At 46.6% G+C, this 15,288-nt stretch overlaps 1 protein-coding gene and 1 long non-coding RNA gene across 5 annotated transcripts in view; one reads left to right on the forward strand and one right to left on the reverse strand.

Annotated features, from left to right (window-relative positions):
- Positions 1–15,288, reverse strand: part of PISD (phosphatidylserine decarboxylase) — a 36,849-nt gene that overhangs the window by 8,948 nt on the left and 12,613 nt on the right. Inside the window, exons 1-2 of one of the 4 annotated variants that reach the window (XM_049619060.1) lie at positions 1,732–1,963; positions 517–580 (exon numbers count right to left, since the gene is read on the reverse strand). Coding sequence is in view for 2 of the 4 variants with exons in the window: in XM_049619058.1 (XP_049475015.1) it covers positions 15,031–15,206 (176 nt within the window). In the remaining 2 variants the exon portion in view is untranslated. Of the gene's footprint in view, positions 1–516; positions 581–1,731; positions 1,964–15,030; positions 15,207–15,288 lie in introns of those variants that run through there. The other 3 variants (XM_049619058.1, XM_049619061.1, XM_049619059.1) reach the window with 3 other exon arrangements.
- On the forward strand, positions 653–1,732 carry LOC125913985 (uncharacterized). The gene is made up of 3 exons (XR_007455172.1): positions 653–1,005; positions 1,113–1,178; positions 1,407–1,732. It is a non-coding gene; the product is annotated as an uncharacterized LOC125913985 (long non-coding RNA).

The raw sequence follows: 15,288 nt of genomic DNA on the forward strand, positions 1-15,288 counted from the left end.
AGCTGTGACCAGTAGGAGTTTAAAGTTATCACAAGGCCTAAGGACCAGCCATACTGAACGGGGGAACGCAGAAGCTAGGCTTTGGTGGGGGAGGGGGACAATCCAGTTACTGCAATCCTGGCTGCCCTACCCTGAGAGCTGGGAGAGGCCTTGCAAGTCACAGGTGCTCTGTGGCTATCAGTTTGGCTATCTGGAAGTGGGAAGGGTCACTCCTCCTGCTCACCCCCTCGAGGCTCAGATCATAGTAGCAACACTGGCCCAGAACTCTGCTCTGCTCAGAAACACCATGCCTCACTTTCACCCAAGACCTGGTGAAAGTCTCATCCCCTAGACCTGACTCCCAACACCCCACCTCCGTTTCCAAACCCAAACTCTGGGAGCACCGAGGTATGCTCCCACTGGCAAGAGAGCAGGGACAGGGTGGAGTCAGTAGTTCTGAAAGAGCCCAAATCACACGGACACTTGCTGCCCCTATGAGAAGATTTGACGGCCCAACAGGACCAGGTAGGGGGTCACCTTTGTCTGGACGTGCTATTCTGGGTATTCACACCCGACCAGTGCTGCCATGTCCCCTCACAACCTGTAATGAAGGCAACAATAACCCCCTCAGTGGAATGGAACGTTCCAACTGAAGTCAGATGGACAAACCCAGGCCAGTTACCAGTTACTACAGGTGTGGGGGCAGGGGGCCATGCTCCTGACTGGTTCCCTTGGACTTTGATGGATTCAGGTTTGAGTCTGGACAAGGTCAGGAAGGCAGGGACGGAGTCAGACTGTCTGTCCCCCGCCCCCCAATAAGCTCTCCCTGAGCACCAAGGGCCTTGCAGCCAGGCACACAACCTGCCAGAAACAACCTAAGAAATTTGTTCTTGCTCCCTGAGCAGAACTCTCACTGGGTGCCAGGGTCACTCCCCCTGAAGCCGCAGCAGAAAGCCTCAGTGTCCCCGTTTCCCCCAATTCTGTGTCCATCTGCTTGACTTTCTGGGCCCGCTTCCACCTTGGAAGGTAGGGCCACTACCCGACACCCCCAGCCCCCCACCCAGCTCACCTGAAGCATGACACAAACAGCTGTGTCCAGGTGGGACCACCAACCCTTCCTCCCTGTGTTCCAGGACTAGAAGCAGACAAAACTTCAAAAACAGAGAACAGGGAAAATGGATTCTCCCCAGGTGAAACGGGTGAGCCATCTTGGGGAAGCCTTGGGCAAGAGAAGAGGAAGGAAAGAGAAGGACCCAGAGATACTTCTTTCAAGCCAGCAGCCAGGGAAGGGTGGTTGGAGGTGGGGACAGTCCTCCCTGCAGCACGGGACTTCTAAGAAATTTAAGAAACCCAGAAAGGAAAGGAACCTTCCTTTGGGGATAGGGCTCTGTGAAGGGCAGCTTGTCACCCCCTTCTCTGCCCCTCAGGTGAGACCCTGGGAACACCTACAGGTCCCACTGAGAACAGGGCAGCTTTCTTCCCTAACTGGTGCCAGTCACTGAGGAAATCTTTCGGAGCAAGAGGGGACTTGGAGCCCCAGCATTTTCCCTTTCCCGGCCGGCTGAGGGCCAGGAGATGTTGCCCGGCCTGGCGGAAGTGAGCTCATCCAGGACGGCCCGTGACCCACCATGTGGGCAGGAGAAGCCCGTGAAGGGATGAAGACTGTGGGGTGGGCTCTCCAGCCCAGGGCCCCGCAGCTCCAAGGGGCGACCGGCACCCAGGGCGGCCCCGCTACGGGCTCCGCTCACTCACCAGCAGGTAGTCCGGTCTCGCTGGGTGTCAGGCGCTGACGCCCAAGGAGGCGCCACTCGGAGAGGAAGCCCCGGCAGGCAGGCGGGGGCTCGGCTCTGGCCACTCGGACCACCCAGGGCGGGGATGGAGGGCGGACACCAGAAGCAGTCACGCTCCGCCCTCCGGCCAGACCCAGCCACCGGGCCCAGGGCCCCTTTAAGAGGAGGGGCTGCGGCCAGGGAACCAGCCCCGCCCGGTCACGGGATTTCCCGGCGACACCTCCGGGGCCTGGGGGCCATTCTTCCTCCTCACTCCAAACTGGGCAGTCCCAGGCTTCAACGTGTGGCTGACCTCACCCAGGGCCAGCTTCCTGGGACTGAACAGAAAGCCACCTCCAGCTACCTTTTATAGCCCTCGAAAAGGCATCTAAGTCCTTGGCTCTTTCCCACACCCCACCTGGAAGGCACAGGATGCCCCCACCTCCACACACCCCCCCACCTCCAGGCAGACACACTCCTACCATACAAATCCCCTGCCACACAAAATCTGGGATAGACCCCCAAAGAGACCAGACTCAGTAAAAGCAAAGTTCCCCTCTGGCCCCAGGCTGTGAAGTGATTCATGCAGTGTCCTTCTACCCCAGTAGATGGCAGGGCCCAGCGGCGGGGGGGGGGGGGGGGGGGGAGGTCAGCACCTTACACCCCATGCCTGCAAGCACTCGCTCCACATAGGATGAAGAGACATTTTCTAGGTAAGTTGGAGTGAACGGGGAACACCAAAAAAACCCAAAAAACAAACAAACAGTGAAATTCAGCGGTCAGACTGCCTCAGAAGGCTGTCTTCATGCTCTAGGCCACTCAACAAGGGTACAACCCTAGATCCTTCTGATCACTGAAAATTTAATTTTTTTTTAATATCTATTTATTTTTGAGAGCGAGCAGGCATGAGTCGGGGAGGGTCAGAGAGAGAGGGACAGAGGATCCAAAGGCAGCAAGCCTGATGTGGGGCTCAAACTCACAAACCGTGAGATAGTACCCGAGCTGAAATCACTCAACCAAATAAGCCACCCAGGTGCCCTGAGAATTTGATTTCTAAAGCAACATTTGGAACAGGAAGAAAGAGCCTTTAGGCTTGCAAAGAGATGGGCAGCTGAGCCCAGGCAGCCTGGAGCAGGACATGGTGGCATACAAAGCCCCAAACACCTGTTCTCATCTGGATCCACTCTGCAAGTGCTCTGTGACAAGCTACAGACCTGGGATGCCACAGCGGGGATAGGGGCAGAAGACGGGCAGGGTCCCTCCTCGTGGACTTCCATAATGCTGGACACTTCTAATGCACAGCAGGAATAGGGCAGCAAGGGTGTACTATGTAGAGTTCCAGCCCTCTAGGGCTCAGGTTCCAGCACAGGGCTGCACCTTGCAGTCTCCCAGCCTAGGCCCACAGCATTCTCTGAGCCTCAGTGAGACTTAAGACCCCTTCTCACCCCAGAGCTCTAAGCAAACACACCGTGAAATGGGATAAAAAGTAGTGAAAGCACAGGAAGATAACAGAATCCTGGCAACACTAAATTCCAGAACCAGAAAGATCCTGGAGGACCATTCTGACTTCCCCAAAGCCTCCAGTACTTCCAGACCAGGCCTTGTCCAAGTTACACTTAGGGGAGGAAAACAAAAGCCCAGGTTCTCATTTGCTGAGCAGCCTCTGAAACACCAATGCTCTCCCAGTAAAATGAACAACAGGGACACTCCAGGTCTACCAGGGTTCCTTTGTAATCATTTTAAGCCTCTCAGGAAGACTGGTGTTTAGAAAACTCATCAACCAGCCCACAGGTCTGTCCTGAGATTAGCCTTCTAACCCGACTTCCACCATGTATGTTTCAGTAAGGAAATGCCTTCTAGATTCCAGATAATGGTTAACAAATGATTTCTGGGAAAAACAAAAGTTTATGTTCCCACCCTGAACGAGGTCCCTTCCAGCCACACTGGGTCCTCCTACCTTGTTGGTACTCCCCTGGGTGGGAGTGCCACCTAGCGCCACCGCAAGGCTCTGCAGGCCCCAGGCCTCTTGGCCTCCAGCACCCGTGGACAGGTGTCCCACGTCACTCATGCCACTGTAGTTCCCTGCCTAGTGAATTTCATGCACTACTGTACAAGGGGATGAAGGTAGCAGTAGGGCAGGGGTGGCAGGTGCTTTCTGCTAATTCTCATTCCCTGGGGGCTGGCAGAAGCCTCCTGAGGAAGACCAGTGATGGCTGGTGTCTCAGGGCTGGTGGCTGGTGCAAGAAGCCACGGGCACGTTAGCAGCCTCACAAACGTGCCCTCAGGCTATTTCTTCAACTGAAACCTTCTCCCAGCCCTACCCCCTTGCATTTGCCAGCGTTTCTCAGCAATCCCACCAGCAGCTCCTGGAGGAGGGGGCACGGAGCAGGGGTGGTCTGCAACACAATAAAGGAAACTGTGATTTGTGGCAGAACAGCCTGGCAGAAAGCTCCACACAGGGCCCTAAAGGTTTCTGAGTCAGCCACCCTGGACTCCTTCCAGACCCAGAGCTCAGCTTTATCTTGTTCCTCATCTTCTTCAGGCAGTCCTCAGCTCTTCCACACACCACTCAGAGTTGTCCCTGGGCTGGGGCAAGCGGGAAGAGGCAAAGCAAAGCCTGAGTGACCTGGGGGTGTGGCCGCCACAGTTCCTCCCAGATAGGGGCCCTGAGGCCCCTGAGATGCCCTCTTGACCTTGAATGAGCCCAAGATTCTCTGAGGATAGAGCTGGGCAGTTAGTAAACGACACCTGAGCAGAGAAGTGGGATCTACTTCCCTGCCAACTTGACTGCTCACTTTAACATCCACCTTTCCTAACACCTATTAGGTAGGAAGTAAAACAGTACAGGCATACCTCAAAGATATTGCTGGTTTGGTTCCAGCATACTGCAATAAAGCAAATATTGCAATAAAGCAAGTCAAATGAAGTATGCCTGGGGGGTTCAATCAGTTAAGCATCCAACTCTTGATTTCAGCTCAAGTCATTATCTCACGGTCCTTGAACTTGAGCCCCACATAGTGCTCTGCACAAATAATAGGGAGCCTGCTTGGGGTTCTCTCTCTCCCCCACCCCCCTGTGTCCCTACCCGTGCATTCTCTCTCTCTCTAAAGAAATAAACTTTTAAAAAATGCAAGTCAAATGAATTTTTTTGATTTCCCAGTGCCCTTTCCCCACTCATGCTCTCTCAAAATAAAACTTTTTTAAAAAACCTTTTTAAAAAAAGCAATGTATGTAATTAAAATATACTTTATTGCTAAAAAATGTTAACCGTCATCTGAGCTTTCAGCAAGTCGTAGTCACTAATCACAGATCACCATAACAAACAGAATAATGAAAACGTTGAAATACTGCGAGAATTACCAAAATATGACACAGAGACACAAAGTGAGTAAACACTGTTAGAAAAATGGTGCTGACAGACTCACTAGATGCAGGGTTGTCACCAACCTTCAATTTGTAAAAAATAAAATAAAATAAAAAACAAAAAAATGCAATTACCTTCAAAGCACAATAAAGCAAAAGCACAATAAAATGAAGTGTGCCTGTATTTACTGAATTTCTACACCCTGCCAGCATAGAGTGAGGTATTTACACATACATCATTCTCATTTAACAACCTTATGAGGGAGTTTATAGTAGCCTGTTTACAGATAAGAAGAAGAAAGCTATAGTAATTATATAAAGTTGTAAAAAAAAGTGCAGAACATGTTCAATACTATCCAGCGTCATAGGCACCACAGCACAGAGGGGTATGCTGAATGCAGGCAAATGGAGCTCCAGGCGGGTGGGCAGGAAAATGGACATAGGGTGATATGTGGGCACAGGCTGATCTGTCCTCCCTCATTCCTTTTAATGAATTGGAATGTTGCACCATACATTTTTTAAGTTCTAAACTGAGGCTGGAAATAAAGCGTTGCTAATGCAGGGAGTGAACATGGATGTGGGCCCAGCTGCTCTTGACTGAGGCCTATTGTCTATGCCACTGGTCCCTGAACACCTCACACCTTGCCACAGGACCCCATGGCTAGGCCAAAAACAAACAACAAAACCAAGTTGTTATACTCAGATGCGTACTAAAGCTTTTAGAGGTGAAGTTTTGTAATGACTGCAACATACTTTCAAATGATTCAGAGAATAAAAGATATATATACACACGAAGATAAAGCAGGTATGATAAAACATTAACTGTTCAATCAAGAGGTGTGTAACTCTATTCTCTTGACTTTTCTACTCTATTCACAATTTAAGAGTTGGAAGTTTGCTTTAAACCACAGAAAATTCCCTAAATTCTATTACTGGGTGGGGGGAAAAACCCAAGACCAGATTCCACATACAGAACATCTCCTGCTGATAGGTGAGGCAGAACAAGTCAGGTCTGTTCTCAGCACCCGCTGCTGCTGCTTCACATGGAGGGACTCAGGGCTGAACTTTTTATATGCTGTCCACTCAGCCAGGTATGTTCAGCACCCGAAGTGCCTGGCTCCAGGCTGGGTGCCTCCAGGCTAGGTGCAGGTGTTCAAGTGAGAGCCCTTTGCACCTGATAAGAAAGGCCAGCTGCCAATCCCCACTTGCTCTGCAGTCATAGGCCCACCTCTGTCTGTGGATCACCTCTGGAGGCTGGCAGGAAGAGAGACAGGAGGACTGCTTCCTCCCCAAAGAGTCCACCATTTCCAGCAGGCCAGCTTTCCTACCAGATGCATCTCTGTTCTCAGGTCCAGCAGTCAAGAAAAAAAGGACACCCTGGAAATGCCAGAGACCAAAGGAGTCTGCCACCAGATGTCATCCTGCATGGAACTCAAATCACCTAGGTGTTCACAGGAAGCCTTGGAGTCACTATGCTGCACAGGTGTGCACTGTACACTTTAGGTTTACAGATGCAACACACTTCAACCCCTCTTGTTAAGAAATGCCTATGAAGGTTTTGGTTCCCTTTTTGACAATGAGGACAAAAGGACAATGAGGACACAAGGACAGCATATCTGGAATCACAACTACCACACAAACCCAGAACATGTGACAGCTGCAGGCACACCTGGTTGTCTTCTATCCCCTGTGCTATTCATGCAAAGCCAGCTCTCTACAGAGAGATGCCGGTGTCAAGCACCCTCCTTTCTAAGGCCAAACACCAGGCCTTGGGCAGCTTAACTGAACAGGCAGTTTGACCACAAACCCAGAACTTGTCCATGACATCATGGGTTCCTGAGAAGAAACTCCTGAAAGCAGCTCCTCAACTCTCGGCTCCTGCTCTAAGGCCAAGGGCATCCTCATGGTTTGACAAGGCTGGGAGCCCTGTTTCTGGAGGAGCATGGATTCCTTGTTCTATGCCATTCGGTGTAAATATTAAATTTACAAACACTATGAGCCGATATAAACAGAAGAAACATGTGAAAAATGCTGAAGTGGACTTGATTTAAAGAAAAGCAAATTACAAAAAAAAAAAAAAAGAAAAAGAAAAGAAAAGTACAAACCGAATTAAGGTAACAGAGTCTAGCTGTTGCCTATTTCTTCCCCAGCTCTCTGTCAAGAGCTACTTCACCCCTCCATACGCTCGAGTAAGAAAATCATGAGTCATTGCCCCATCTCTCCCCATCCAATTCCTCAGTGCATCCTGTTCACTCTCCCCTCAAAACACACCGAGAATCAAGCCCTTCACCCACCCCGATCCAAGCCACCACCTTCTCTCGCTGGGATACCATCAGAGCCTCCCACCAGTCTCCCTGTCTCCACCCCAGCCCTCCTACAATCTATCGCCACAGAAGCCAGAGCGACTAGAGGGGATCATGACTGCCCTCCCTGTTTTCTAACATTCTGTCATAGTGTTATATCATCTCTGTCATTTAAAAGAGAAGGAGAAGGGCTCCTGGGCGGCTCAGTTGATTAAGCGGCCGACTCTTGATTTTGGCTCAGGTCACGGGATCAAGCCCTGCACCCAGTTCTGCACTGACAGCATGGAGCCTGCTTGGGATTCTCTCTCCCCTTCTCTCTGCCCCTCCCCAGTTTGCACATGCACTCTTTCAAAAAATAAACACATAAACATTAAAAAAAAAGAAAAGGAGATAGATTTCCACAAGGATGTTAAGACCATCCAATGGGAAAAGGACAGTCTTTCCAACAAATGGCACTGAGAAAACTGACAACCACATGCAAAAGAATGAAGTCGGACCCTTACCTTACACCATTAAAAAAAACGAACACAAAATGTACCAAAAACCTAAACAGAAGACCTACAATTTTTCTTAAAAAAAAAAAAAAAAAGAGAGAGAGAGAGAAAGGCCTAATTTTTCTTAGAAGAGAATCTTCACAATACTGGATTCAGAATGACTTCTTGGATAGGACAACAAAAACATAAGCAATAAAGGTAAAAATAGATAAACTAGACTTAATCAAAATTAAAAATTTTTGTGTATCAAAACATGTTATCAAGAGAGTGAAAATACAATCCACAGAATAGAGTATTTGCAAATACATGTATCTGGTAAGGGTCTAGTATCCAGAATATATAAAAAACTCCTGCAACCCAACAACAAAAAACAAACCACCCAATGTAAAATGGACAAAGGCCTTGAATAGACATTCCTTCAAAGAAGATATATAGGGGCACCTGGGGGGCCTCAGTCGGTTAATCATCGGACTTCAGCTCAGGACATGATCTCATGGTCCGGGAATTCAAGCCCCACATCTGGCTCTGTGCTGACAGCTCAGAGCTTGGAGCCTGCTTCAGATTCTCTCTCCCTCTCTCTGCCCCTCCCCCATTCGTGCTCTGTCTCTATCTCAATAAAATAAAATAAAAACATTCAAAAAAATTTTTTAGTAAAAAATAAAAGAGAGGGGCGCCTGGGCGGTTCAGTCGGTTGAGCGTCCAACTTCAGCTCAGGTCATGATCTCACCGCTCATGAGTTCAAGCCCCGCGTCAGGCTCTGTGCTGACGGCTCAGAGCCTGGAGCCTGCTTCCGATTCTGTGTATGTCTCTCTCTCCGCCCCTACCCTGCTCACACTCTGTATCTCTCTCAAGAATGAATAAACGTTAAAAAATTTTTAAAAATAAAAATAAAAAAGCAACAATGAACTGTATACTTAAAAAGGGTATGTTTTATTGCAAGTAAATGACAATACATGAGTAAAAGTGACTTAAAAATGAAATCATGATGGCAGCATTATTTACAATGGCCAAGACATGGAAATAACCTAGTGTCCAATAGATAAACAAGTTGTGGTGTATATGTATGTTTGTGCGTGTGTACGTACATACATCATACATACATACATTGGAATCTTTTTCAGCCAGAAAAAAAATGAAGAAATCCTACCACCTGCAACAACATGGATGAACCCTGAAGGCATTATGCTAAGTTCATTAAGTGAGCCAGAGAAAGACAAATACTGCATGATCTCACTTATATATAAGTGGAATCTAAAAAAATGAATACAAGGGGAAAAAAAAAAAGAAAAACCAAACTCAAGAGGAAAAGGGATCAGAGTATAGGGGGTGGAGCAGAGGGAGACAGGGAATTGGAAGAAGGTCAAAAGGTATAAACTTCCAGTTATAAGAGAGATAAGGACTAGGGATGTAATGTACAAAATGATGCCTATAGCTAACACTGCTGTACATCACATAGGAAAGTAAAGAGAATTAATCCTAAGAGTTCTCATCACAGGAAAAAATGTTTTCTTTTTTCCTTTTTTCTTTTTTAAAAATGTTTTCTATAGAGATGATGGATGTTAGCTGTTATTCTGGCAATCATTTCACAATATATGTAAATCAAACCATCATGCTGTATACCTTAAACTTACATAAGTGATGTATGTCAATTATTTCTCAATTAAACAAAAAAATTAAGCCACCTTTGAGTAGCCAAAATATATGTAAGTAGGGAGAGACGTTCTGGAAAGATACAGTAACGTTAAAAACGCTTGCATGCTTAGGGGCGCCTGGGTGGCTCAGTCGGTTAAGCGTCTGACTTTGGCTCAGGTCGTGATCTCACAGCTCGTGAGTTCGAGCCCCATGGTCGGTGCTGACAGCTCAGAGCCTGGAGCCTGCTTCCGATTCTGTGTCTCCATTCTCTGCCCCTCCCCCGTGCACTCTCTCGCACTCTATCTCAAAAATAAATTAAAAAAAAAAAAAAATGCTTGCATGCTTCTGGAGAGCAGGGATGGGATTAGTAGATGGGGCAGAAAATGGAAGATATTTTTATGTAAACCCTTCGGTAGTATTTGAATTTTTATATAATCATGTTTTATTTAAAACATTTTAAACATTTCGGGGCTCCTAGATGGCTCAATTGGTTAAATGTCCAACTTTGGCTCAGGTCATGATCTCACAGTTTGTGAGTTCAAGCCCCATGTCAGGCTCTGAACTGATGGTGTGGGGCCTGCTTGGGATTCTCTTTCTCTTTCTCTCTCTCCCTCCCCCTCCCTGCCCCTCCCCTACTCATGTACTCTCTCGAAATAAATAAACTTAAAAACATTTTTTAAACTATCTCATTAAAAATTAACTCGGGTGCCTGGGTGGCTCAGTCAGTTGAGCTTGGGTCCACCTCTTGATTTCAGCTCAGGTCATAATCTCTCGGTTAGTGAGCTCGAGTCCCACATCGGGCTCTGTGACGGTGGTGCAGAGCCTGCTTGGGATTCTCTATCTCCCTCTCTCTGCCCCCACCCTTAGAATAAATAAACACTTTTTAAAAATTAAAATTAAAATACATATTCCTAAACATCTAAAAGCCCGGAAGGGCTAAGTTCCCCAAAATGTGAACTGTGGTTTCCTGTGCATTGTGGGATCGTGGGTCACTACTGTTTTCATTTTCATATTTTGTAATGTTTTCTGATTTTTTAAAAAATGAACATTTACCTTTACAAGCAGGTAAATGACCAAATTATTTGGTCTCAACAGGCTACTTACTTTGCTGCTAGTTGCAGAATTCCCTTAATTACATAAAACAAACACACAGGTTTCATTTCTACTCAGCCAACTACATGTGCTTCTTTTCCTACCATGAAAAGAATAGGACTCTCAGAGCAGGCAAAGAGGCTAGAAACATTTTCTTAAATGTGAAAAACAGAACACATGAAAATGAAACACACTCAAGACCCACAGCTGAGTTCAAGTCTCCTTAAATCACATCCAACACCCACCTCCCCTCTGCAAGAGCCATGCCCTCTCCCCGCACCCCAGAGTAGAGCTTGCAGTGAGTGAGATGGCACACATTTTGGAGCAATGGTTTCTTCTATACTGTTAGAGAGGGAGGAGAAAGGGCAGGGGGGTGGACAGGAAGAACTGAAATAAAGGAAAGAGATGTATATAAATTCTTCAAGAGTATTATGATGGGGGATGGGTGGCATAATATGAATTCTCACCTATGTAACTACAGACAACTTTTCAAGTCAGTATACTCAATTCACCTCATAATTTAAACAGGCGGAGCCCTCACAGAATGGAGGTACCTTGAGTACACAGCAAGCCCCAGTGGGCAGGTTAAAGCTCACCTCCATCTCTTGCTATCACTGTCTAAATTCTGTACTAACAGCACCTTTTATTGGCAACATGGTATTGTTTTAAAGAGTATGGGATTGGGCATCGAAAGATCTCTGTTCTGGAACCCACTCTGCTACCAAATGGTCTTTCTTTTTGTAAAATGGCTCTAACACCGGCCTTTGCCACCTCAGTGAGCTGTTATAAATAAACAGATTCAGAAAAAATGTGAGGTGCTGGGGTACGTGGGTGTCTCAGTCAGTTGAGTGTCTGACTCTTGACATCAGCTGAGGTCGTGATTTCATGGTCATGGCATGGATCCCCACATTGGGCTCCATGCTTATTGTAGAGCCTGCTTGAGATTCCCTCTCTCCTCCTCTTTCTGCCCCTCCCCTGCTCATGCATGCACACACACGCGCACGGTGCGCTCTCTCACTCTCAAAATAAATAAACTTTGAAAACAGAAAGAAAGAAAAACTGTGAGGTGCTATTCAACCTAAAGCATTACAAACATGCTCTTAAGAGTTTTGATACAGGGGGGTACATGGCTGGCTCTGCCAATAGAGCTTGTGATTCTTTTTTTTTTTTTTTTTTTTTGAGAGAGAGCACAAGCAAGGGAGGGGCAGAGAGAGGGGGGAACAGAGGATCCAAAGCCAGCTTCGAGCTGACAGGCTGACAGCAGCAAGCCCGATGGAGGGCTCGAACCCACAACTGCAAGATCATGACCTGACCCAAAGTCAGACACTCAACCAACTGAGTCACCCTAGCACCCCTAGAGCATGTGACTCTGGATCTTGGGGTCATGAGTTCAAGCCCCATGTTGGGCACAGAACTTACTTAAAAAATAAAAAATTACCAAATTACAAAAGTTTTGGGGCATTTGGATGGCTCAGTCAGTTGAGCGTCCAACCCCTGATCTTGGCTCAGGTCATGATCTCACAGGTTCATGAGTTTGAGCCCCTCACAGGGCTCTACACTGTCAGTGTGGAGCCTGTTTGGGATTTCTCTCTCTCTGCCCCTTCCCTGCTCATGCACGCATTATCTTTCTTGTTCTCTCTCTCCGAAAAATAAACAAACATTTTAATTTTTTTTTACTTTTTTTTTTTAATGTTTATTTATTGTTGAGAGAGACAAAGTGTGAGTTGGGGAGGGCCAAAGAGAGAGGAAGACACAGAATCTGAAGCAGGCTCCAGGCTCTGAGCTGTCAGCACAGAGCCCAATGCGGGGCTTGAACTGACGAACTGTGAGATCATGACCTGAGCTGAAGTCAGACGCTTAACCAACTGAGCCACCCAGGAGTCCCAAAACAAACATTTTTAAAATATTTTAAAGTTTTGATAGAGAGGGATGCCCAGATATTTCTTCAACACAAGAGAAACTTACAGGATGGGAAAGGGGAACAAAAGCTTCCTGCTGGCACACTGACCAACAGGAGCTAGCAGGACTGCTTCATGTGTGGGGAAGGCTACATTGCCCCTAGACCCATGTCTATCTCCTGGAAATCCAGAAAATGCTATTGGTAAAACAAAATCACCCAGTCACCTCAACTGTGCCACTGACCCCAGGAGCTCATCTCAGCCTAACTACCAGCCTGTCTTCTCTTAAGCTCTGGAGATGCCTGACTTGACCCAAGGATATGAAGAGATTATATTCCAGCAAAATCACCCACAGAAATTTTCATTTGCCACTTAAAAAACAGAGCCCTGAAGGGAACCTTACAGCTCATCTGCCCATGGTTCCTACACTATCATCAGAATCCTCAAAGGGGCTTTTTAAAAACAAAAATCTTGAGTCTTGCTCAAACTTTCTAAATCTCCAGGGATAAGAACAAAGAATTCATAGTTTTAAAGCTCCCCCCCAATTCTGATGATTGACCAGATTGGGGTACTCTCATTTTTCATGAGATGACAGGGATTAGGTGGGGCAGGGGTAGGACTAGGATCCAGCCCATGACTCCTAGTCAGCACTCTCCCTTCTCACGACCTGCTGCCTCTCCGGAAATCCTACAATATCTGGTCAGAGTCCAGACCATTTCCCTTTCATAAAGTGAAATGCTGGAGTCCTGCCTGTAAATCCAGCAGTCCTATAGCCATTTTACTCAGTCAAAAGAATCTAACAGTATCTAACTTAAATCCAGCTCTGAACCAATAGGGGCTTCAGATCTTGTGCAGCACTGAGCCACTCTGATCCAGTATTCTGTTACTGTACAGGCCCTAGAACTTATAAGCCAATCAACCCTGTCCTCTTTACAAACAGTCGTCTTTCAGACATTGACTCACATATGGCAGTAATTCCAATTATACAAATGGTGAATGCTAAAAAATACGACTGACATTAGTCTTTTATGATTTTAGAAGTCACAGATTTCTTCCAAATGTAGATTCTCTTGGAAGACCTTTGAAATGGGTCTCGAGCTCATTGCAGGGTGACTCAGCTTGACAAATGCTTGGGGTCAGAGAGAAACCATCTTGAGTGGGGTCATTGATCACAGTCTTACAAGTATCAGCCTAAACAAGAAGGTACGTTTACAGAGGAAACCATCAATGTCACGGGAAATAGAGTACAGCAAAATTTCAAAGTGTGACTCACATACTACACAATTACCCTTCGCCAAAAGGACTTTGTCATATACTACCAGAAAACAGAAAGCCTTTTTTTTTCTTGGTCTGAGATAGGCTATTATGAAGCCCAAGGTGTATGAATAGGCCAGAAAAAGGACAGACACACGGGGAAGCAGGTATCTCCTTGGGTAACAGCCACATCTGGATCTGTATGACCAGCTGAATAAGTCACAGTTTTATAGGACTGGTGGAAATCAGGTGAAATCTTTACACTAGATTCTACTGGAGGAAGAGGGTCAAAACCAAAATTCAAAACAGGACTTTAGGAGGAAGCCTATAATGTAGCATGTAATGCCAATGCCAACAAATATTCCTAGATAAACTATGCTAGAGCTGGAAGAAATCTCAGTTGGGTTCCAATCCAACCTATTTTATAGTTGTTTATGACATAGTCACACAGAGAACCAAATGGCAAGTGACATGTTCACGTTCACACAGCTACTGAGGAACATGGCTGGAACTCGCCTTTAAGACCCACATGCCTTGGTCAGTGGATTCAGCAGAGCTGGATTACTGATAGGGAACGGCTCATGAGGAAACCCAAGAGCATCATCTAAATACCATAAAGTCTCTACTCTCACCCCCCCCACCCCGGCTTTTACCCACTGGCTCTACTAATATTTCAGATTTTTTATTTGCTAAATTATGGCTGAGAAGACATTTTTAAGCTTGCATCTTAATACTCAGTTCCAAATTTACTGACTGTCTACTCTAAGTTACCAATCATTCTGGGCCACTGGAGCACAGATGAATAAGACAGTTCTACTGTACATCATTCATGGTTCAACAACATTGAAGCCTGCCCCTACTGAAAGGTCCTATTGTCGGGGAAGCATTTTGAGCAATAAAAATAAAGGAAATTTGATTATTTCAGTCTGGTTCCTGGTGAGAAGTTATCCACATCCCAAAAGTCCAACTGTTTCAGCTTATCCTCAGAGAAGGGCATGAACTCTGAGGATTTCAACAGCAGGTAATGAATTTCTCCTCAGAGCTGTTGGGGAGATTAGGAGTAAGTGTGGACACAGAAGGGAAGCCCAACATGACACCAAAGGTATAATGTCTGTGTCTGGCCAAAAACCCACTGGAGACATGAGCTCCAAAAAAGAACATTGCAGTTTTTCAAACATTTCAACTTTGGGGCAATTTAAAAAGTTGTGTTAAATGAGAATTCACGGTGACTGCACCTTAGTCCTACCTCCCAGGGACCAGCAAGTTTGGGTGGAATCTCCAAGCCCAGCTTCTCCAGCTCTCGCTCCCTGTACTTCTCATACTGCCGGTAACCTGCATACCCGCTGCCTGTCACCAACAGAATGGGCAGGGGGCGCAGCAGGAACAAGGTTCGAGCAGGGGCAGTGTGGACTCTTCTGGCATCTGTTAACAAAAAAATAGAAAATTCTGAGACTGGGAGAAGGGACAGGGATGAGTCATGCAAACAGCACCAAAAGGAGGCCCA

The sequence above is a fragment of the Panthera uncia genome (assembly GCF_023721935.1).
Source record: "Panthera uncia isolate 11264 chromosome D3 unlocalized genomic scaffold, Puncia_PCG_1.0 HiC_scaffold_8, whole genome shotgun sequence".
In the NCBI taxonomy this organism is placed as follows: domain Eukaryota; kingdom Metazoa; phylum Chordata; class Mammalia; order Carnivora; family Felidae; genus Panthera; species Panthera uncia.